This window comes from Rhinatrema bivittatum, chromosome 11 (assembly GCF_901001135.1).
Source record: "Rhinatrema bivittatum chromosome 11, aRhiBiv1.1, whole genome shotgun sequence".
Taxonomy (NCBI): Eukaryota; Metazoa; Chordata; class Amphibia; order Gymnophiona; family Rhinatrematidae; genus Rhinatrema; species Rhinatrema bivittatum.
Window position 1 is genome coordinate 64,114,734 of NC_042625.1, and position 24,858 is coordinate 64,139,591.

The 24,858-nt window shown below is 44.2% G+C and overlaps 1 protein-coding gene across 1 annotated transcript in view; it reads right to left on the reverse strand.

Moving 5' to 3' along the window:
• DTX1 (deltex E3 ubiquitin ligase 1) overlaps positions 1-14,854 on the reverse strand; it is a 115,796-nt gene extending 100,942 nt beyond the window's left edge. The window contains exons 1-2 of the mRNA XM_029570896.1: positions 14,377-14,854; positions 12,197-13,674 (exon numbers count right to left, since the gene is read on the reverse strand). Of these exons, the coding sequence (XP_029426756.1) occupies positions 12,197-12,461 (265 nt within the window). The 5' untranslated portion in view covers positions 12,462-13,674; positions 14,377-14,854. The remainder of the gene's footprint in view (positions 1-12,196; positions 13,675-14,376) is intronic.
• Positions 14,855-24,858: the final 10,004 nt, after the last annotated feature.

Sequence of the window (24,858 nt, forward strand, 5' to 3'; positions counted from 1 at the left end):
TTTCACCATAGGACTAAGGTTCGGTACATCAGAGATCCAGTCCTCCCTGGCTGGTGTGCTCAACAATTCCTACTGCAGAAATGCACCTAAGAACCAAAGCCAAAGCTGTACCCAGGCTCTTAGGAGAAGCTCTCGGCCCACCTGGTATACCCTAGTTTGAGGGAAAGACCAACAGGTGGAAAAGAATTGTTCTATTCTGTGCTATATTAAACAATGTCCTCCCAATATCTGCAAACATGTTTGCACTGCCATACCGTATCAAAAAAGGGACCCACCAAAACGGGGCCTCTGCTTACCCTTTAATGTGCACATTAATGGCTGCTTATGCATGCCAAAACCAGCTTTCCCCATAATTAAATAAGCAAATTAGGCTTTACCAGGGAACTAGTGGGGTATTGCTGCAAGTTATCTTCCGAGAACTTAGCAAAGGGGGTAAAAACTGAACACCTGCCTCAGACCAGCTGGGACATTTTTTACCGTACATGAAGCAGCCCCAAATCCCCCTGGTGGAAACTGAAAGGCCCGATGAGCCTGGGGATTGCCCTCTTCCGCAAACCCCAGCAAAAAAAAAAATAAAAATAGCTGACCTCTGCCAAACCTCCACAACACCATTCCCAAGCCCAGCAAGATGCCTCTGTGGGCGAGAGGAATCCACCCACCCCAGGAGTGAGGCAATTCTTCACCACCACCACCACTCCAAGTGAGGAACCCGCCCCCCCCCCCCAGAGTGACTCCGCCCACCAGCTGTACCCCACCCGTTTGGAAACAGATATTTATCGGTTGGGTGGGGGGTACAGTCTTTCAGCCCCCTCCTGCCTGCTCTTCAGCTGATGCCAAACAAAGGGACGAGGAGGCATTCCACCCCAGAAGACTCTTCACACATCATTCACCAGAGACGGTGAAGCGCCGCACGGTGCGGTAATTCAGCATCAGCTGCAGTGAGGGCAGCAGGGGTCCAGCCCCCTTCCAAACAGATAAGTACCTAGTTCCAGAGATGTGGGGGCCCAGCTATGGGGGAGGATGCTTCACTTAAAGGGAAGTTTCTGACTTGCAGGGCCGGTGTTTCACTCTCAGGAGGAAGGGCAGGATATGCCTCTCTGCCGATGAGTCGCCAGGCTTGGGTAAGAGGCGAGGGGGGGAGGGAGAGCACACTTTGGGGTAACCACGATAGTGCAGTAAAAAATGTAATCTCCCCCAACAATAAAATGTATTATATACCACATTAAGTGGTGTCTCACCATACACGTTAAATTTGTATCACTTCACGTGGTAAAGATTTTTTTTGGACTGCAAGTTTTATTGCACGGGTCCCACAGTCAAATCTTGTACACACGGGAGAATCCAGCCATCCCATTTTAAATCATTTATCTGGTGTAAAATGTACTCTATGAATAAAACAGAAACGAATGAGCCTCAAATTGGTATTAACAGAAACCCGTCTGGGAGACACCAGCATCTCATTGCAGAGCTCATCCAAAATGCAAATTCCTTTCACAATCCATTTACTTCTCAAACTCTGCAACTGCTTCTCTCCATAATATTTCAGGGAATTTTAGAGGTAGTTTCAGAGTCATAATGCATCATCACCTTTTAACCTTTAACGATCTCTAGATTAGAAACAATATGCCTCATTTGCCTATTCAATCAGGCTGATTCAGTGATGGGGCAACTGGAAGGGGAGCGCACTGTTAACCCGTGTTTGGTCATGCGTTTGACGCGCTAGCTTTACCCCTTATTCAGTAAGGGGTAATAGTGCGTCCAAAACGCGCGTCCAACCCCCCTGAAACTAATAGCGCCCGCAACATGCAAATGCATGTTGATGGCCCTATTAGTTACTCCCGCACAATTCAGTAAGTAAAATGTGCAGCCAAGCTGCACATTTTACTTTCAGAAATTAGCGCCTACCCAAAGGTAGGATTTAATTTCTGCGGGCACAGGGAAAGTGCACACAAAAGCAGTAAAAACTGTTTTTCTGTGCACCCTCCGACTTAATATCATGGCGATATTAAGTCAAAGGTCCCAAAAGTTAAAAATAATTTTTTTTAAAAAATGTAAAATCGGCCCGCGGATCTTGGGTTGAAAACTGGACGCTCAATCTCGCTGACAGCCACCGCTCCTGTCAAAAAAGAGGAGCTAGGGACACGCTAGCGGGCCCTAATTTGAATTTTTTTTTTACTGAATCGCGCACACAGGAGAGTGGCCTGTGCGCTCGCCTGCTCTCCCGCGACTTTTACTGTATCGGCCTGAGTGAGAGTAGCAGGCTGAGAACCCAGGGTTACAATCCTGCTTCTTACTGATGCTCTTTGTGACCTTGGACAAGTCACTTCACCCATCATTGTCTCAGAACTTAGGGCCAGACCTACTAAGCTTGCACCTTATGCAAGTCTCTTTCATGAATATTCAATGTAGATATCCTGAAAACCAGGCCTGTTTGTGGCTCTTGGAGATGGCCACCCCTGAGGAGAGACAGAATAGAAAAAGCCTTAGTAAATCAGGCCCTTAGATTGTAAGCCCTCTGCTGACAGGATAATACCTACAGTACCTGAACGCAACTCCCCTTGAGCTACCAATGAAAAGGTATGAGTTAAATCAGCAGCTTCAAAAGAGTTACTTAATCCCATGGAAGAACATGCCAAGACCTAGATACCAGTGGCATAGCCACGTAGTGGCTCAAGCCCACCCAATCAGCATTACCCGAGAAAGAAGACCCTGTCACAGGCTCATCCCACGGCAGCCCAAAAAGAGGAGGCTTTGCAGGAAGGAGGCCCAGAAAAGAGGGAGAGGCCCTGATAGACTGTATGTGTGAGAAAGCATGGGATTGAGAAGCCTATGTGTTTGTATGTGTGAGAGACATCAAGTGGGAATGGAGAAGTGAGAATGTGTGAGAAAGAGAGAGCATGTGAGCATAGACAATCTGTGTGTGTGTGCGTATGAGAGAGAGAGAGAGCGTGCACATGTGGCAATAGAAGCCTGTATGTGTTTGGGAGAGGGATCCTGCATGTGAGAAACAGCATGTGAGAAAGGGAGCCTGTGTATGTGTGTGGGAGCTGCAGTCTGCTTGTGAGCATTTGAGAGTGACAGCCTATGTGTGTGTGTGTATATATATATATATATATATATATATACACATGTGTATGGGAGTGGGAGCCTGCATGTAAGAGCCTGTGTGTTTGGGTGAAAATATGAACCTGCTTGTGAGAGAGCATGTATTTTGGGAAGGGGGGGGGGGATGGGAGACTGCATGAGACAGATAGCATGTGAGACCGGAAGTCTATATGTATGAGAATGGGAGCTTGATTATAAGAGCATGTGTGAGTGAGAGCCTGTGTGCATGTGTGTGGGAACCTGCCTATAAGAGTGAGAGCCTGTGTGTCTGTGGGAGTGGAATCCTGGGTGAGAGAGTGTGGGAGTGGAGCCTGTGTGTATGTGAGAGAGCACATGTGAGAGACAGCCTGTGTGTGTGTGTGTGTTTGAGAGAGAGAGGAAGGAAAGAAGACAGGAGGAGAGAGAAGAAACAGAAAGAATAATAGAGACCCTGAAAAAGAATTAGGAAAAGACAGATAAGGGTGAAAAAGACTGGGAACAACTGATTAGAAAAATAAGATCTGGCAACAAAAGGTAAAAAAAATATATTTTTCTTTTCAGTGATTGGAATATGCCATCTTTGGGAATATGCATTTCTTATACATTTGTATTTTGCTTTTTCTTCAGTATTCCAGTGTTCAGAGTCTGGTTTCTCTGGCTTTCCATTTCAGATTTGCCTACATGTTTCTGTTTCAAATTTGTAGACCCTTATTCTGTATTAGGTAAAGGTCTGTCTCAGTTGTGCATGTGCGACCAGAGGTGCAGTATTTTGGCTAGCGTGTAATTTCTCTGTAGGGATTTGTAGTAGTCCAGCTTCTTTGCCCAATAGGTGGTTTATTAGTGTTCTAGGGCCTAGTGTCATTTTTGTCTTGCTGTCTTCTCATAGATAAGACTGCTGTTGTTTGAGTCCTGAGAGTTAGTGCTGGTATGATATGATAAAGTTCTAGGTGTTTGGGAGTTTTTTTAGGGGTTTGCTTTACTTCACAAAGTGTCTGGCAGTGGATGGAGTTTGTTTTGCTGTTACTAAAGGTGACATCAGAATTTGAATATTTTTGCACATTGGGTTGTAATATGAACTGTCCTAGTATTGCACTGCACCCATTGAAAATCTTAAATTCTTATGATTATAATTATTGCTGTTATCTTGTAGTTATGACATTCTCTGCATTTTTGGAAAGAGGATTATTAAAAGAATACATTGATACTTGTTTTATTATGTTATTGGATCTGATGTTTCTGTTAAGTGTTTTTTGTTTACTTTTTGTATGAAATTCTTGTGTATTCATGAACTGAAATAAATATAAAATAAATTAACAGATTAATAAGGAATTTAAAATGTTGGTTAATGCTTGAAATAATAGAATTAAAATATTTTAAACAACACTCATAATGCATGACAACTATTGCAGACTACTTAGAAGTCCAATGTCAGGTGCACTCTAAGGCATTATTTACTCTTATTTTTTTTTAATCTTATTCCTGATGGTCTGCCTTTAGTCTTGTTAACTAACTTTCTTTTCTTTGTAAACATTGTCTTGCTTTATACCCCAAGTCTCTTGTCCTGTATGTTTGTCTTATTAGATTGAAAGCTCTGTTGAGCAGGGACTGTCTTTTTGTAGGTTTGTACAGTGCTGACTATGTCATGAGCACTACAGAAATGTTAAGTAGTAGTAGTATTTAATTGACAAGTACAACTAGAAGGACCTAAATCTATATGCCTACTGCCCACCCATGTTAACCTTTGCCCCCCCCCCCCCAATAAAAATTCCATTCTGGCTACACCACTGCTAGGTAGTGATATAAATTCAAATCTCCCTGCAAAAACCCTCTAGTGAGAGTTGGGCTACCGTCAGGGACTAGGCGCTAGGCTATTAAACCTAAACAGTATCAAACCCTTGAGAGGCTTGTTACATTAAATCCCTATTAATAAATTTCTAACCTAAAAACTTTAAGGCCACATAATTAACATTTTAAGGAACTGAAACTGTAAGTACTCCCCACTCTCTTTAATAACTGTTGTTATATTTAAAATAATAAAAAAAAAAAAAAGATGCAGACAGCAGTCCAGCAATGAGGGGTTATCCAGTCTTTTGTACTGGAATACCACTTGCCTGTTGGGGAAAGGTCATAGGTGTACACCCAGTACAAAAAGTTCCTAGCTCTTAGGGAACTAGAGGCTAGAGTGGAGGAGCTGAGGTATATATAGGTATTATAGAAGAGAAGAGTGATCCCATCTGCACTCTGGCAACTCCTGTGTTGCACTAGAGAGGCAAGATCACCAAGGCGGGAAGTGATCTTGTAGCTGGGACTTGCCTTCCAGGCCATGTGTTATCTTCTTGCACCAAGGATGTGTCTTCAGGACTGTGTGCCCAGGAAGAAAGGGATAGGACTGCCATTGTTATTGGGTGGTCGGTGGCTATGACAATGTCTTGGTAACTCACTTGCCTGGTGCTAAAGCAGCAGACCTCACGCATCACCTAGATAAAATTTTAGAGAGTGCTGGGGAGCAGATAGCTATTGTGGAGCATGTGGGTACCAATGACAAAAGTAAAGTGCAGGGGGGAGGTTCTGGAGGCCAAATTTAAGACTTCTATGTAGGAGAATGAAATCCAAAATCTCCAAGGTCGCTTTCTACGTGTAGGACCCCAGAAGCATTCTAGAGAATCTCAATGTGTAGATGAGGCAATGGCGCAGGGAGGAGGGCTTTCGCTATATTGGGAACTGGGGAACTTTGGGGGGAAAGAGGAGCCTATTTCTAATGGGATGAGCTTCACCTTAACCTGACAGGATCCCAGCTACTGATGCTAATGATTATAATGGATAATGAATAGCTTTTAAACTGGATCATAGCAGAAAGCTAACAGTCACTTAGAAGAACATGGTTTGCAGCAAGGTGCCTTCAAAGGATTCTGTTAACATAGGGGCAGTAAAGGATCTTGATAGAGGATAGGTGGAAAATGCCAAGGTAATGTAGGTGGATTTAAATGAAGAGCAGACAAATACGAATGATTCCGAATTACTGCCAAAAGAAATAAAAATCATACATAGTCACTTTGGGTGTCTACATGCAAATGAATGAAATCTTTAAAAAAATAAGACTAGAGAGTTATGACTCTAAATGAAAAAGACATAGCCCTATAATCAAAGGGAAACGTGATACCAGATCAAACTGGTAGTAAGGTAGATCCATATGTGAAAGATGACAAAGTCAAGTGGGATAAAAGTTCTGTAGAAAACAAACTGCACTCTGAAGTCTCTTATGGATGATTCAGAGGAACTGAAACATACCACTGTGAATCTGGAAGACAAGCCAGAGCAAATTGCCAATCTAAATGGTAACAAATCACCTGATGTTAGTCAGCCCGGAGTTAGAAAAGAATTCAGATATGTAGTTGCAGGCCAGCTGCTGGAAACCTATCATTTAAAGCTGCCTCTAGAACTGAGGACTGGAGGGTAGCCAAGGCAATGCCACTTTTTAAAAAGGGCTCTGGGGTGATTCAGAAAATTACAGACCAGCGAGCCTGATGTTGGTGCCAGGTAAAACGGTGGAGGATATTGTAAAAAATAAAATTATTGGGCAGATGGATAAACATAGCTTAACAGTGAAGAGCCAGCATAGATTTAGCAAAAGGAAGTCATGCTTTACTAATCTACTACACATGCTTATTTACAAGTTCAAAGAACTGGATAAGGGCAAGCCAATCGATGTAGTGCATCTTAATTTTCAGAAGGCATTTGATAAAATCCCTCAAGAGACTCCTCAGGAAATTAATAAATCATGTGATAAGAAGCTATATTGACTGTTGATTGTTGAAGTTGTTGAGTGACTGTCTTATCTTAATGTGACTATGTATAATTCTGTTGTATTGTAAAACACAAGTGGTATATCAAGTTGAATAAATAATAATAAAAATAATATCCTATTGCGGACTGGTAACTGGTTAAAGGACAGGAAACAAAGAATAGTCCTAAATGGTCAGTTTTCCCAATAGAGAGCAATAAATCGTGGAATGCCCCTAGGATCTGTAGTGGGACCAAGGCAGTTTAACTTAAGTCCTTAGTGATCTGAAAAAGGGAGTAAAGAATCAGATATTCACATTGGAAGATGATATAAGTTTATTTAAAGTAGTTAAAACACAAGCAGACTGTAAGGAATTGCAAGGGGACCTCTGAGGTGGAGGAAGTGGGCATCTAATTGGCAGATGAAATTTAATGTGGACAAATGCAAAATGATGCACATAAGAAAAATATCTATTGTTTTACTGCTTGTAAATTGTTTGTAAATTTTACACTGACTGTTGCCTTTTTTAAATTATGCTATTCATGTGACCTGCCCCAAAGCTAGGAGAGCATGGGATACAAGTAATTTTAAATAAATACTGTAGGCATTTCCCTATCCCCAGAGGGCTTATAATCTAACAGGCTGACACAATAACCTGTGTGTTAAGAGCCTGTGTGCTGAATTTCAGTGCAGTTTTAATGCACAGGCTAAATATTTTTTTAAATACTGATGCAGTAAGCTAATGATATGCAAATGCACTGCAATTTAAAATGTGCATTTGATGAGTTAAAATATGCATTCAGCATGGGCTGAATGCACATTTTAACTCGAGAGATGAGGTGGAGTGAGGAAGCCGATGACAGCCGCTGTCACTTAGCCGGATATGTCCGTACTGATCCGGTTATCTGGCCAGCCTCTGGAAAATCTTTTTTTTTTTTGGCCTGTCCAGGGCCAGATATCAGCACTGTAAACTTTACTCCATTTCTGACCCGATGAAAAGTTTCCAGCATTAAAAAAAAATGTGTGTTTAGGCAGCCCACCTCTCTGCATTAGAAGGGTATAATGCCCTCATTAGCATGGAATTTCTATGCAAGGGCAATAACCTGACTACACATTTGCATCAGAAGTAAGGTTTATACCCACAAAATGAGCATTCTGTATTGGCTTGTAAGTTTGTACCTGAGGCAATGGAGGGTGAATGACTTGCCCAAGATCACAAGGAGCAGCAGTGGAATTTGAACCCTGGCTTCCTTGGTTTACAGCCCACTGCTCTAATCAATAGGCTACTCCTCCACTCAAGAAAGGCCCTTGAAGTTACTTTGGACAATAAGAACATGCCACACTGGATCAGACCAAGGGTCAATCAAGCCCAGCATCCTGTTTCCAACAGTGGCCAATCCAGGCCATAAGAACCTGGCAAATACCCCAAAACTAAGTCTATTCCATGTTATTGTTGCTAGTAAAAGCAGTGGCTATTTTCTAAGTCAACTTAATTAATAACAGGTAATGGACTTCTCCTCCATGAATTTATCCAATCCTTTTTTAAACACAGCTATACTAACTGCACTAACCACATCCTCTGGCAACAAATTCCAGAGTTTAATTGTGCGTTGAGTGAAAAAGAACTTTCTCCGATTAGTTTTAAATATGCCACATGCTAACTTCATGGAGTGCCCCCTAGTCTTTCTACTATCTGAAAGAGTAAATAACCGATTCACATCTACCCGTTCTAGACCTCTCATGATTTTAAACACCTCTATCATATCCCCCCTCAGACGTCTCTTCTCCAAGCTGAAAAGTCCTAACCTCTTTAGTCTTTCCTCATAGAGGAGCTGTTCCATTCCCCTTATCATTTTGGTCGCCCTTCTCTGTACCTTCTCCATCACAATTATATCTTTTTTGAGATTCAGCGACCAGAATTTGTACACAGTATTCAAGGTGCGGTCTCACCATGGAGCGATACAGAGGCATTATGACATTTTCCGTTTTATTCACCATTCCCTTTCTAATAATTCCCAATATTCTGTTTGCTTTTTTGACTGCAGCAGCATACTGAACCGACAATTTCAATGTGTTACCCACTATGACACATAGATCTCTTTCTTGGGTGGTAGTACCTAATAAGGGAACCTAACATTGTGTAACTATAGCATGGGTTATTTTTCCCTATATGCATCATCTTGCACTTATCCACATTATTTTCATCTGCCATTTCGATGCCCAATTTTCTAGAGATGTGAATCGTGTCCTCGATCGTCTTAACGATCGATTTCGGCTGGGAGGGGGAGGGAATCGTATTGTTGCCGTTTGGGGGGGTAAAATATCGTGAAAAATCGTAAAATCGCAAAACCGGCACATTAATAGTTCAGCGAGGCGCCGGAACCCTCGTTCAGCGAGGCGCCGGAACCCTCGCTGAACGACCTCCTGCAGTCGATCTCCTGCCGGCGCCATTTTCCGTACGGAAAACGATCCGCGGCGGGAAATCGCTCCCTGACCCCCGCTGGACCTCCAGGAACTTTTGGCCAGCTTGGGGGGGGCCTCCTGACCCCCACAAGACTTGCCAAAAATCCAGCGGGGGTCCGGAAGGACCTCCTGCCGTCCAATCGTGTTCGTCTATGGCCGCCGCCATTTTTCGGCGCCATTTTGGAAAATGGCGCCGGCTGAAGACAACAAGATTCAGTAGCAGGAGCCCGTTCCGGACCGCTGCCGTTCCGGACCGCCGCTGGACCCCCAGGTTATTTAAGTCATTTGGGGGGGGTTCGGGAGGGTGGGGGATTTAATTTAAAGGGTCGGGGGTGGGTTTTAGGGGGTTTTAGTGTGCCGGCTCACGATTCTAACGATTTATAACGATAAATCGTTAGAATCTCTATTGTATTGTGTTCCATAACGGTTTAAGACGATATTAAAATTATCGGACGATAATTTTAATCGTCCTAAAACGATTCACATCCCTACAATTTTCCAGTCTCACAAGGTCTTTCTGCAATTTATCACAATCTGCTTGTGATTTAACTCCTCTGAACAATTTTGTATCATCTGCAAATTTGATTACCTCACTCGTCATATTTCTTTCCAGATCATTTATAAATATATTGAAAAGTAAGGGTCCCAATACAGATCCCTGAGGCACTCCGCTACCCACTCCCTTCCACTGAGAAAATTGTCCATTTAATCCTACTCTCTGTTTCCTGTCTTTTAGCCTGTTTGTAATCCACGAAAGGGCATTGCCACCTATCCCATGACTTTTTACTTTTCCTAGAAGCCTCTCATGAGAAACTTTGTCAAACGCCTTCTGAAAATCCAAGTATACTACATCTACCAGTTCACCTTTATCCACATGTTTATTAACTCCTTCAAAAAAGTGAAGCAGATTTGTGAGGCAAGACTTGTCTTGGGTAAAGCAATGCTGACTTTGTTCCATTAAACCATGTCTTTCTATATGTTCTGTGATTTTGATATTTAGAACACTTTCCACTATTTTTCCTGGCACTGAAGTCTGTGGTTTCCCGGATCGCCCCCGGAGCCCTTTTTAAATATTGGGGTTACATTGACATTGTTAGCTCAGTGTGCAGCAGCAATTTAAAAAGTAAAAAAGAATGTGGGGTGACCACACCATATCTAAGGCACTGCTAGTTGCCCCATTTCAAAAAAAGATGAAGCAGAATTAGAAAAGATTCCAAAAAGGCCAAAAAAAGGGAGAAAGGAAAGGCTTAAGAAATTAGAACGCTGTAGCTTGCGAAAGAGGTAATTGAGAGGGGATATGACAGAGGTGTATAAAATCATATGTGGTATGGAAAAAGGTAAATAAATAGAGGACAGTTATTTACCCTTTTAAGAAATACTAGTAGGCATAGGGGAGACACCACAAAACTATTTAAGAAATTAATTTTTCAGCCAATGCACAATTAAGCTGTGGAATTTCTTGCCAGAGGAATGTGGTCAAGGTTAGTACTAAATAGCTGAGTAAAAAAAAAAGAAAGGTTCTGCTAAGTTTTTGGAGGACAGGTCTATTAACAGTTATTAGCCAGGTGGACACAGGGACTGCCACCTCTTAACTCTGAGGAAGAGGGAATGTCTTTCCTCATTAGGATAAGTGGGGTGCTTCCCAATGACCTGGGTTGGTCACTGTTGTACACAAGATGCTAAGCGCCATGGGCCACTGTTTTGACCTAGCATGGTACTTTATGAACCTCATAATAGCATATAAAAGCCATCCTCAAATGTATAGCACTAAAACTTAGCACCATATACCTCTAAATTGAGAACATTATTCTAAAATAAATTTTTCACCAAGCTTCTAGTGAATGAATGGTATGTATTCCTCAACTAACCTCCCCTATGGAGCCTTTCTAGCTATCAAGGATGAATGGATGGCATCAATTAGGTCACAGTTTGCTCTAGGGTCAGGGTGTTTACCAAGTTGCCAATAAAGTTAAATGAAAGTGAGAAAATAGCTCTTTGAGGTAGGGCATAGGCTGAGCCATTCCTGGTTTCACCCCATTGCAGTTCCAGGTTCTAAAAAGAATAGAACTACCGGTCCATAGATGCAGCGGGGCAAAGTCAGGCCTACGTAACGATGATCTTGGTGGAGCAGCAAGAAAGCCATGTAAATTAACCATCAAGAACTCAGAGGCCCAGCAGGACGAGCCAAGTCCCATATTTGATCTGCTTCCCCTCCCTACTGTTCTCGGAAAGAAAATTAAAAAAAACAGAAGCTTTAAACAGAGATACAGGTGCCTTTTTTTCTTTGCTGACAGCATACAAAGACGTTTTAATTTGCCAAAAAAATGTAATTGTATAACTGAAGTATAATTCTAAGCTTTTCCGGGTGTGGATTTTTTTTTTTTTTTTTGCAGGCTTTTTCAACTGAAAAATGTTTCTCAAGAGCCGACACAAACTGAAGCAACAGCACTGGGGCCTTCCGGTCGAGCTCCATGCACACTCTAAAAGCCTAAGCAACTGTCAGTCAGCCCTTACAGCACGGTACACTGGGGAGCAAAGGGCGTCCGAAGTGAAATCAGACGCAAAGAGACAGCAACAGAACTGGAAACATGGCATTTCACAACAGCTTTGGGATACACACAAAAAAAAAAAGGTCTTTCCCATCACACTTCCTTTAACCTTTGACCCTATAAAGAAGACTTGCCCTGCCCTAAACTCGCGTAGGTTGTGCAAGGCAGCAAAACACGATCTGATCACATTCCATTTTTGAAAAACGGATGTAATGTTTTATTCCTGCATAATCGGATTAGGATAGCCACTTTTATACTAGGGAAAAGCATCAATGACTTTATTGGCAGGGATAAGAAAGCCCAGAGTCTCGCTCCTTACCTGTGTCCTGACGAAACTGGTGCATGGACTGCAGGTCGATGATGTAGGGCACTAGCTGCAAGTCCACCTGGCCCAGCACCACGCTGCCCCGCGTGTCCTCCTTCAGCACGTTCTCGATGTGGTGGCACACGGTGGCCGAGTAGGGCCGCCACCGGCCATGCTCGTTCAGCCACTCCCACACCACCACCCGGGCCAGGTTCTGCGGGGGGAAGCCCAGCCCCAGTCCGCTGGCGGAGATCAGAACCCCCGAGTTCGGTCGCGACATGACGGCGAGCGGCTTCTTAAGGGTTGTCCCGGACTGAGAGCATATCCCCTGCCGCCAGCTTGTTGCAGAGGCGATGTGCGACAATGGATCCGGGGAAAGGAGGCAACACCCCTTGTTCCTTTTCTTTTTTTTTTTTTAATCCGATTTACTCTTCCCGTTGCACCATTTCTGCATCGCAGTCAAGCTTCTTTCAGCTACGGCAACAGATCAACATGAACTCCTCAAATGCAAACCCCCAGTATATCCTGCGACTGAAACAGACGGACTGGATTTCGAGAAAACTGAAGAACAAACGTAGTTAGTGCAGGATTGCAGCTTCGGATTTGAACTAAAGATGCTTTTCTTCTGTTTGTTAGGTTGGCAAAGTGCAACCACCTGACCGAACCACCCCACCCCCTGTAAATTGTCCTTCCCTGAAGTCTCCCTTTTGCTCTTTTAATCTTTTCCCTGGCGCTTTAGCCCCCCTTTTTTCACGTATCCTCGATGGCCATGCCCTAGTACTTGTTATAGTCAAACTCTGAGCTAGAGAGAGAATAAACCGTAGGAAAAAAACCCCATATATTTTTGCGGCACTTCCCCTTCTGAAAGAGTAGAGTTGCTGCAGCACAGAACAGCCAAGCATGCACAGAGGCCACCTTCAGGGGCCTCTCAGCCTTCTCTCCATCTCCTTCCCGAGGGTAGGGGGGCTCAGACTCTCCCCTGCCCCTCGTCCTCGATCTCAGACTTCTTCTTCTCCTCCCTCCCTGGGCCTCCTCCTCCTCCACCTCCCGCCCTCTCCGTGCAGGCTGCGACTCCTCTCGGACTGGATCTGTCACTTACTCCTCTTTCACTTTCATCTTCTGCTGCAAATGTTGCCCCTTCCTGGTCGGCTTAGGCTGGGAGGCGGCAGCAGTTCATCTTGCGGCAGCGGCAGCAACCCGGCAGTGGTGGGCGAGCATCCGCTGCAGGTGGAGAGGCATCGGAGGAAGGGGGGGGGGGGGTTCTCTTCCTGAATCCTAGAGAGGTTCTAGGTCCGCTCTGCCGTTCAGGCTGCAGAAGAAGCTGGGAAAGGCGCTCCCCTCCCCTGGGAGACTCGTTTCTTTTCCCAGCAGATGCCGTGCAAGCTTGCAGCCAGGCTGCTCCGTGCCTTCGCTTGCAGCTCCAGCCCCTTTCACCGCTCCCTCTCTCTCATCGCGCTGGCAATCCCCGGGGCTGTGCTTTTCTACCGATTTTCCTGGAAGGGGAAAATAATAAGGCTCAGAAAGAAAACTCCACAGAATACCAAAACAATGAAAATGTTGTATTTGGAGAGGATCCTCTTTCTTCGCCCTCCTCCTTTCTTGCTCTCCCTCCCTTCGCTTCACCCTCCTTCTTTCATTTCCAAATCACTGTCTCCTCCCCCTCTGATGAATTTCTTTTCCTCTGCTCTCTGCTTCCCTCTGTCTTTTTTTTTTTTTCCCCCTCCAGGGTCGGGGAGAGCCGACTTGTTTGGGATTCAGTGTGTGAGAGGTGGAAGGTTTAAAAAAAGAAAAAAAAAATGCGCACCCCTCCCAAGAAAAACAACAAACATGTAAGAAACCTATTCCGTCCAGCGCTAAAGACCTAGCCGGGGTCCTTCGCTGGACCCCCCCCCCCCCCCCCCCCCCGGCACACTCAGTCCTCATCCCCGGAGGCGAGGTGAGTTACAGAGTATGGACAGATCCGAAGCCCACTTGGTATTCAGAGCCAGTGCTTAGCTCGCCTGCTGTGGATTTCATTAAAATGGTGTTATAAGACCCCCCACCTCTCCTCTTCCCCCTCCCCTTGCTCTTTATTCCGGGCAGAACAAAGATTTCTGCTCCCCACCCATTGCAGTTGACCACCTATCAACATGAAAGCCCCTTCCTCCCCCCCCCCCCCCCCCAAGCAGCCCTCAGTAAACATTACCCCAACAAACCTGTGCTGTGGGCTCCGGCTGAGGTCTTCCTTCACATCCTCTCCCCGCTGCAGGCCACCATGGCTGACCAGAAGGTCCGATGGCTCCCTGGCTTCAGTAGCCCATAATGGTTTGCTGTTGGCTCTTGGATTTGTTTTGTCTGTCTTGCTTGCAATTAATCGTAGCTGCTGTCCAGGTGTGGCAGCTATGCAGCGGTCGGGGGGGGGGGGGATGGATACCGAAGGTTGAGGTGGAGAGGGGGGCGCTCCTCCTCTCCCCTCTATCCACAATGACAGCTTCCTATTCCCAAGCGGTTGGGAGGGGGGAGGGAGAGCACAGCAGTCCCGATCTTCTCTCTTGGCACCTGTAACCCCTTTCGAGCTGAAGGCGAACAAGTCAAGAAAAACCGATCTGGTTTTATAGCTCTTAAGGAAGCGCAGCCACAGAGGCGACCTCTCCTCCCGGCTTCCTTCTTTATGTAGGAAGGGAGGGGGTGAAATAGTAACTGCAAAGCACCACCGCAGAAGGCTGCCGACTGCCGTCCCTGCCTCTCCCCCTTCCCTTTCTGCTAGAATTTCTCCAGCTCCTCCTGCTGCTCTCTCCCCTCTTGCTTCTTTATTTCACTAGAATGGTGCAGGTCGGACGCTCTTGCTGTTGCTCTGTTTTCTTTTTGAAATGGTTTTATTTCAAGAGCGTGTTACTTGCACAATGGTGGGTTTTTCTCTCTTTTTATGCTACAGTCTTCTTCGTTTTTTATTTTCTCCCCTTCGGGATGTTTAATTACGTTCCAAAGTTATAGATCACATTTTTTTTTAAAAATAATACAAGGATAAAGCGGATGATGTAAAATAACATTCATAATTTTCAGTCTTGGCTTTATATTCTGCATATAAATGAAGCCCAACGTGGCTCATCCAGTTTGCCCCCTAGCAATCTGGCCAGGTTGGGTGGATGCATCTACAAATTCCCAGAGGGACCCCGGCACCCTCTTCCCTTTACCCCATGTGCTTCACCCAGCCTTTTCAAGTTGTATCATTGCCTTTTAGGGTTGAAACTTCCATTGGATGCAGGCTATCCCAATGCACTCTCCCGTATCTGATGGAATCCTTCCACTGCCGTTCAGGGGTTTTAACCACCACTCCCCGCCGGCTACCCCATCCTCTTGCCACTAGAGATCCTCCATTTTTATCCTACACTTTTTAAAAATTGTGTCACCACTTTTGCCTCCTCCTCGCCTCCTCTGGGAGGGCATTCCAAGAATCCACTACCCTCTCTAAAAAATATATATATATATATATCTGCTGATATTTATATTGTAACCCCCTAGTTCTAGAACTTCCTTTCCACTATAACAGGTTTGCTTCTTGTGCATTATTAAAACATTTCAGGTATTTAAATGTCTCCATCATATCTCCCCTGTGCCTACTTTGACATGAATGACATAAATGGTATTTTGTTAGTTTTTTGTGTCATTTTGGATAGGAAATGACACAAAACAAAAAGGAAGTGTTGGGATTTGAAGTCATTTTATCTCAAAACTTGTTTGAGTTGGAGGAAGTGACATCACCGTCAGCGATGGCTGCATAATTCCCGAGCTCCCGGCCTTGCTAAATCTCCCTCCATCGGGCTCTTTCAGAGTGGAGATGAGCTCTTTTGGCGTTTCGGCATTCCATAAAGGCGGCGAGATGGCAGCGCAAAAGAAAAAAATAGGCATACACAAATTCTCCTTTACAAGCACTGCCACGCTGTTGGGGTTGTGCGCGGACGGCAGCATGCAGGCCGAGCATGCATCCTCAGAAGTGAGCGGAGATGCTAGCTCTGGAGCGGGGGAAGATGCACCAAGCTGCGCTGTTTTTTTTAAAATTGGATTGGGGCCATCCGCAGTGACATGGCTGGCTTAAAACAGGAGATTCATGGTTTGCTGGCCGAATTGAAAGGACATGTGGTGAATCTGGGGAGGCAGGTCGAAGAACCAGAGGTCTGTCTAGAAGACCAGGCCTCGGAGCTGGCAAGTTGTAAGCTGTCCCAACATAAACTTATGCAATCCAATACTGAGTTACTCAGTCGCATTGAAGACCTGGAAAATAGGTCTGGAGGGTGAATTTAAGATTCAGAGGCATTCATGAGAATCCAGAATTTGGCCCAGATTCAGGGTCCTCTGAGGCACTGGTGGTGAAGTTGGAAAGGGTGCATAGGGAACTGGAAGCTGCGTGCAATAATCATCTGCGAGATATAATTGCCTCTTTCACAGTTTCTCTCAAAAAGATAATATTATCTTGGCAGTTTGAAAATCGGGGCCTGTGATATGGAAGAGCCACAAGGTACAAATGTACCAAGATTTGGCAATTTCTACAGTTCGCAAGTGTAGGGCATTCAGAGATGTCGTCACTGCACTTCGGAGTCATAACATCAAGTATCGATGGCTTTTCCCGTTTGGACTGAGTTTCACTATCACTGGAGTAACTTCCCGTGTTTCTACTGTTGAAGTAGCGGACATCCTGCAAGCAGCAGGAATGGACATTGCTATACCAGACGCCACCAGATCAGCTAGTGGAAGTAATTGACCACGCTATGACACCCTCAGATGGCAGCGTGTGGACAAAGGTGGCAGGAGACTACGGTGTCATTCTGGAGGATTGCAGTCATCTAAAGACTGTCCAGCGTGATTAGTTTTTGATATGGACTTCTTATTGATTAGTTCATACTGGCCTGCGGTAGATTTATGGCTCATATAAGGGTTATTTAATGTTATTGCTTCTTTCATACAAGCGTAAGGGAGATATTCTCATTCTCATCTATTACACCTTGGATAGGTCGAAAGGGGTCAGGGTGGTGTGGTTGGGTGGTCCGATTACTTCATTCCTCAAGGAGGTGGTCCACATAGGTGGGACGTGGATCCGTTATAGGGGGGATGTGGGGTTAGGGGGTTTTGGAAGGGGGACACGAGATTATGGTTATAACTGGTGGATTGGGTCCTTTCATAAATTGACGGGGAGGTATGTTAACGTTTTGGGTCAGGTTTATCAGAAGGAGGGGCTTGATATTCTTGCTTTATTTCCAGGATGAAAGGGTTGCGAATACTCTCCATAAATTCTAAGGGGCTAAATATTCCAGCTAAGAGGAGGCTGCTATATCAAGAGCCACGGAGTCTGCAGGCCAATGTTGTATTTTGTCAGGAAACACACCTACTTAAACGCACGGAACGATTGTTGTGGGACCAATCCCACCCTCAGCAATATTTAGCCTCCGCTCCAGTTAAAAATAAATATTGTGGAGTGGGCATATTCGTTTCCAGCTCTTTAGTGGTGGACGTCAAGGATGTTCAACATGATGCAGAGGGCAGATTCGTAGCGCTCAAAAGTCATGATTGTTAATGAGTTGATTACATTCCAGGGCCTTTTCCTTACATGTATATCTTCTCTGCTGGAGACATGGGCAGAGGGCCAGGTGATAGTCGGGGTGACTTCAACCTAACTAGATACCCAAATCTGGATAATACTGGTTCTGGAGGGGGAGGGAATAGATCTCAAGGGCTGGCATTAAAGGACTTGATCTCGGAGAGGGGACTGGTGGATATTTGGTGGCCGAGGAGCCCAACTCAGCGTCACTATTTGTATTTCTCACAAGTGCACCAGTCCTACTTTCGTATACATTTTTTTCTTAATCCATAAGTCTTTAGTTGATCTAACGGTTGAGTCTGATGTGGGATCCATAAATTGGTCCTATCATGCCCTGGTGTGGCTGGAAATAAGGTTACCTAGCAGAAGCTCTGGTCACTGCTTCTGGCCTCTAAATGATAGCTTATTAGACGATAAAGCTTTTGTAGATTCTTTAATGGGTGACATCAAGGACTACCTGGATGTTAATAATACTGGGGAGGTCTCCCCGGGCACACTCTGGGATTGCTTAAAAGTGGTGGTCAGGGGTAAACCTATTTCCAGAGCTTCCTTCCTCAAAAAAGAAAGGCGTGCCAAGTGGTTACGTGTTATGCAACGCATCGTCACGCTGGCCTTAAGCCATAAACGCACCTTAGACCCTGGAAGATTAGCGGAATTAGAGTCTGCAAGGAGGCAACTTCAGGCATTAGATATGGCACAGATAGCATTTCAATTAGATATGTTGAAACAAGGCAATTCAAATTTGGTGCTAAAGCTGGGAGGTTACTTGTCAGAAAATTGAAGGAGAGGGCCGCACAATTCCTTAGTACTAAAATTAAGGACCCTGCAGGGGCCATTTTTATATGAATCAAACGACATTAGTAATTGCATCATTAGCTTTTATGAGGAGCTCTATGCATCTGATGTTACTGTGGAAGAACAGGATATAGACCATTATTTGCAGGAGGTGGAATTACCCTCTTTACCAGAAGGAGCTCTTGATTTCTTAAACGCTGAGATCATGGGTTCACTGCCAAATTTTATAACATTTTTCATCCAGTGGTGATTCCGCCTTTGGTGGATGTGTTTAATGCCCTAAGATCAGGGGGCTCGATTTCTTCTGAGTCCAACCTGGCTGGGATAACTATACTGGCTAAAAGTGGGAGAGACCCCTCGCTTTGCAGGTCTTACCGACCAATTTCTTTGATAAAAAATGGTTTAAAGATCCTTGCCAAGAACTTGGCAGCCAGATTGGGGAAGGTAGCTTCTCTCCTTATCCACGAGGATCAGCCCGGCTTTGTTCCTGCAGACTGGCTTCTGATAATGTGCAGAGAGTTCTGGAACTGATTTGGAGGGTACCGCATGGTAATATCCCTTTCGTTCTTCTGGCGGTGGATGCCGAGAAGGCTTTCAACAGGGTTCACTGGCCATATTTGTTTGAAGTATTAGAGGAAATGAACCTAGGCCCTGATTTTATTGGGTGGATCCAGCGCCTTTAAGAGAACCCTAGGGGTTGCTTAAAAATGAATGGGGAATACACATCACCGTTGGAGGTAAAGAGGAGTACCAGACAGGGCTGCCCTCTTTCGCCTTTGCTATTTGCCCTGTCCTTAGAACCATTTGCGGAGATGGTGAGTCACAATTCTCAAATTCAGGGGATGCGGGTGGACTTATATCATTATAAGCTTTCTATGCTTGCAGATGATCTTTTATTTACGGTGGCTAATCCGGAAACGTCATTGCAGGCTTTGCTGCAGGATATGAGAGTGTTTGGTAAAGCTTCTGGTTTCAAAGTCAATGAGGACAAATCAGAGCTTTTAAATATTTCAGGTCCAAATGACCCTTTTGGCCGCCTTAGGGCTAATCTCCCAATTCTTGTAGCAAAGGGGTGGGTGAAATATTTAGGGGTGAAGATCAGTAAAGGATTTGTTTAGGCGTAACTATACTCCTTTATTTTCTAGCATATAAAAAGATTTCGAGAGATGGGACAGAGGGGGGTTTCTCATGGTCTGGGAGGATAGCTAATATCAAAATGAATGTATTGCCCTGTTTTGGTTACTTTTTTCAAACTTTGCATGTGCCAACGGAACCTCCTTGGATTCATCTGGAAACGCAGGCCGCCTAGAGTTGCTAAAGCTATTCTTTATTTAGTTAAAATGAGAGGGGGGCCTGCAAGTTCCCCATTTGATGTGGTATTTTGCTGCATCCCAATTGAGTGCGTTTGTACACTGGCATAAAGATGGGGGATTGAAACCCTGGGCTTGCATTGTTGCACAGGGCACCGGGGATCCCCAGTTACATATCAGAGCCTGGCAACGGGGTGGGGGTCAATCTTTCTGTTCTGCTGCCTTTCTCCAGATTAATTTTAAGATATGGGGGAAGTGGAGGGCCAGATTAGTGGGTGACAAACAGGCCTATCATTGGACCTCCTTCCTTTATTGCAGATCCTTCCCTCCAGGGACAGAATCGAGGGGGATCAGACGTTGAGGGGGAGGGGTTTGTTTAAATTGGAGCAATTGTGGAATGGCCAGAAACGTTTTTTCCTTTGATGAATTGCGACAACTGTATCAGGTCTCGGAATCCGATCTTTTGGCTTCTAATCAGATCCTTCATTTCTTCTCCTCCTCAAAAGTTGGACAAAAGCTTAAAAAGGGCAGATCTCTCTGAAAATTACTCTATGCACACTGACAAGCTTACTAAACCTACTTCCAAGATTCTCACCCTGTTAAGTAATGAACCTCAGGGGAAGATGGCGCACCAAATTGTTTGGGAATGGGTCTTGGGGGTCCTCGCGAGGACAAAGAATGGGACTGATGCTTTTTTGCAGTCAGCAGGTGTTCAGTATCTCCTACAATAAAAGAAAATGGGTATAAAGTACTTTATAGGTGGCACTTGACCCCTGCTAGACTCAGCAAGCTGTATGCGGGATCGGATGATCAACGTTGGAAGGGCTGTGGCACTAGGGGTTGCTTTCCTGCCCTTGTGGTGCGAATGCCCGGCAGTGGGGAATTTATGGGAAACTGTGCTGGACTTTATTTTCTCATTAGCTGGTAATTGGGTGCCTAAAGACCCCAAAGTATATTTATTAAGTATTCCAGCAGTTGTAGGGTCTGTGTCCTTTCAGAGATGGGTGCAGCAAGTTGTCACAGCCATCAGATGCAAAATTGCCTTTTTGGTGGCGTAGGCCCACTGCCCCACCTTTAACTGATGTGCAATCTCGATCGGATAGAGTGTATTATTTGGGGAAATTAATGGCCATACCTAATGACAGGGTAGCCAGCTTCGAGAAAATTTGGCAACCCTACATTCGATGGAAGTTTAGATCACACATATGAATGCCAATGCTGGGTGCAGCTTTCGAACTGGGGTAATTATTAAACGTCTCCTTGTAAATTTCCCTGATTCTTATGTGTAGCTTCCGGGTCTCAACATTTGAATTTTAGCTACATTCAATTGCTGCGGTTTGACTGTTTATATATACTGTTAATTACTTATTGAGGAGTATCTATCCTCCTTGTGTATTGCTATTATTAGGTAACTACTTCTTCGGTACCTGTCTAGATATATCTTTATCTGTACCTTCATTTTCCACCAAGTGTAGGGTTTAAGAGGGGTGGGGGAAGGGTTAGGTTTGGGGCATAAAAGGAAAAGTCAACACCAGTTGTGTTACGCTTTATTTCATGGCTGTACTTTATTGATCACCTTGTATAGAATTATTGCATTGCGATTGTATACACTGATTATGTCTTATGGTTATTTTCTGTTGACCAATAAACCAATTACAAAAAAACAAATTTGTTTGAGTTCAGCAAAAGTACATACAGCAATTATATGACATTATATGACATAATTTCTCATTTTTTCTCTTTCTCCCCCTCTTCCATAATCGCGCAAACCTAAACCAATGCCATTTTCAACAAAAGGTTAACACTGATGATAATCTTACAATAGATACAGTGGTCCTCTAACAAAATACGAAACTCCTCGCCTGAGGTGAAAGAGCAATAATAACTATGTCATACCTTTCAGAAACTCATCATGCTTTTTATGACTTGAACACTTCGGAGTTAAGTATTTAAAAATCAGGAATGTATGTAAGTTCAGTGTCCATTGCATAAATGTAGATTGATTTGTTGATATCGAACAATATACAAAATTGTTTTCTTTGCTATTAGGAAAGCTTACTTAAGGAATAACTTTATTTTTGTCTTCCTAGGATCCAATTCAAAAAGACACTTTTTAGGTGACACTGACATGAAGTCATCTTTTCAAGACACCTAATTACTTCTGTCCAGAACAATATTATTAGAGGGCATCCCAAAAATTATGCATAAAATATCTCCTGTGTTGGGGCATTTAATAAAGTTATCAGATTTAATCAAATGTGCTCTATAAGCCCACATCTGAGGCATATATAAGCTTCTTAAAAATATATATTGCATTTCCTGAAGAATAACATTTTCTAAACAATCCTTAATCTGATTAAAGCAAGCCTTTAATTCCCCAAAAGTTAAATCAATGGACGTCTCAGCCTCTATATCTCTTTCCCATTTACTTAGTAAAGAATTTAATGACCCAGCATCTCGTATTGTGTGTATTGCTTTAATTAAAAAAGCACAGGACCCTGATTTTGCTGATCCATCAAAAAGAACGTCTTCTAGAGGTTCCTGTCAGTCCCAAAAGAAATGGCTTATCTTTTTTATAAGACTTTCTATATAATATCTCACCTGTTAAGTAAATAAAGAAGTCTTTATTAGATGGAGAAAATGTATTTTTAAGTCTCAAAAGGTATATAGTGCAGGACTATGGAGTGGAAGGAACCAAGATACTAAATTCAAACCTTGGTCTCTCTATTTTTTTTTTTTAAAGAACCCCATTTGTTCCAGATTCAAATTGCCCACTTCCATATATAGACCAGTCAAATGATACCGTGTAGTCTCTCTTAAGTGTTACACTTGGTTATCTTCATGCCTACCTGTAAGACTTAATCAGTCAATTCTGTTTAATATGTCATGGTAAGTCTCCCTTTTGTCATGGGCATGGGGATCTGGAAACACCCTCTCAGGAACAAGGCAGGACTACAGGGCACGAGCTGGATTTATCTTCTGCCTAGCCAGCCCCCGCCCCCACAGGTTGAGCCCTTGGGTTCTGGGGACCAGCAGGACTTAAATGGACAAGGTGGGACAGGCTGGACAAGGCAGGGTAGACACAAGCTGGAACTTGAGGGCAGAAACAGACTGGAAGCAGAGGTTTGGATATTGGAACAGGGAAGACGCTGAGGACTGGATACTGACAAGGGCAGAAACTGGATATAGACATAGGCTGGGCAAGATATTGAGCAAGGACTGGAACTGAATACAGACACAGGCTTCAGCAAGGCAAAGTATGGAATCAATGGACTGGGCAGGGCACAACAAGACCAGACAAGGACAGAACTAAACAAGGGGAGGAGCAGATGTCAGCACATAACAGAGAACACTGAGACCTATAGGCAACTAAGCAAACCACAGAGCAAGGCTTATGGTAAGAGCAGGCCTGGAGGCCACAAGGCAAGGTAAGGCCTGAGTAGGCCACAGAGCAAGGTACAAAGAGACAGAAGGCCCAGAGGCCACAAGGCAAGGTAAGGCCTCACTAGGCCACAGAGCAAGGTACAAGAAGGCCAGGAAGCCACAAGGCAAGGCCTAGATAGGCCTTAGGATAAGGAGCAAGATACAAAAAGGCCCGGAGGTCACAAGGCATGGAGCAAGGTAAGAGCAGCCAGGTCAGAGAGTCAAGGATGATCATGAAACAGCATCTAGGTTCTGGAAAGACAAGTTTAAATGGGGCTGGAGCTTGGGTCTGGTGTGAGCAGTGAGGTGATGAAGCTCACTGTGGACTCTTGGTGGAGAGGAGGCCGCACCACAGGCTGAGTCAGATGGCCAGTGAGGAGATGGCTCAGGTAGCTCGGAACAGAGCTCACTGGAGGCATCTTCTGGTGGGGAGGTGTCATAGCAGACAGAATCAGGGTACGATGAGGCTGATCTGCAGATGAAACTGTGACATCTCTCTTTTGTGTAATATATATTGTGCTGAAAAAGGGCATAGCCATTCCAGTAAATAAGCGAATGGAGACTCGTCCAAGATTTCATAAAGCCAATCTTTGACATGCCGTAGCATACATATCCAATTGTAATATTGTAAATTTGTTAATTCCAATCCACAGTCTGAGCAATTAATCATTAAAACTTATATAGCTACCATAGCTTTCTTTTTCCCCTATAGAAAATTCATAATCCTATGAATTATTTTTTTTGCATCTTTTTTATTTAGCCAAATCTGGAAAACATATAGTCACTTTAGCAATTTGCTCATTTTGAAAAGTTCTATTTTCCCACAGGCAGGGTCATTCATCAAAATGTGTTATGGTGTTAACGCATGCGATAGGTATCACAGTGCACAGCGCGAATGTAAATTTGGCAAATTTATTCAAAGGGGCGCGATTAATGAAAATGAGGGGCATTATCACACCGTGTGTTACCCTAACCCATGCTTTAGTTAAGTTTGCTTGTTAGTTTGTCAATATTAAGCATTTCTATCAGCCCACAACAACTCACATCCCACAACTTTGTTCCCCTCACTCATTCTGTTTCCCAAATACAATCCACAACCCCGCCAATCCCCTCACTCATTTGCCCTCTCCTCCCTCCAATCTCTTTACTCACTTTCTAGCTCCTCCTCCACCTTCACTCTCTTTCCCTCTGATCTTTTTATTCACTCTCCCCCCCACCTCCATCCCCTCACTCTTTTGCCTCTCCTCTCTGCGACAGAGGTGGCAAGGCCTAAGCAGGCAGCATGGTAAGCAGCAAGCTGGTCAGGAAGACAACACGCCCAGTAGCAGCAAAAGCAGTGGGGATGGCAGGAATGTTGATAGGCAGTCTACACATGTTAAATAAAGTCGTACTCCAAGGAGTGCAGGCCACGCCATACATCTATCATTTGAATTTCCTTCATAAGAAAAGGAATATCTTATGAGCCTGCTCTTTATACGCATCCTCTAGACCTGATGGAGGACGCGTATAAAGAGCAGGCAGCAAAACACGGAGCGGCAGTAGCCACAGAGGCATTCACGGAGCGGGATGCCAGTGGC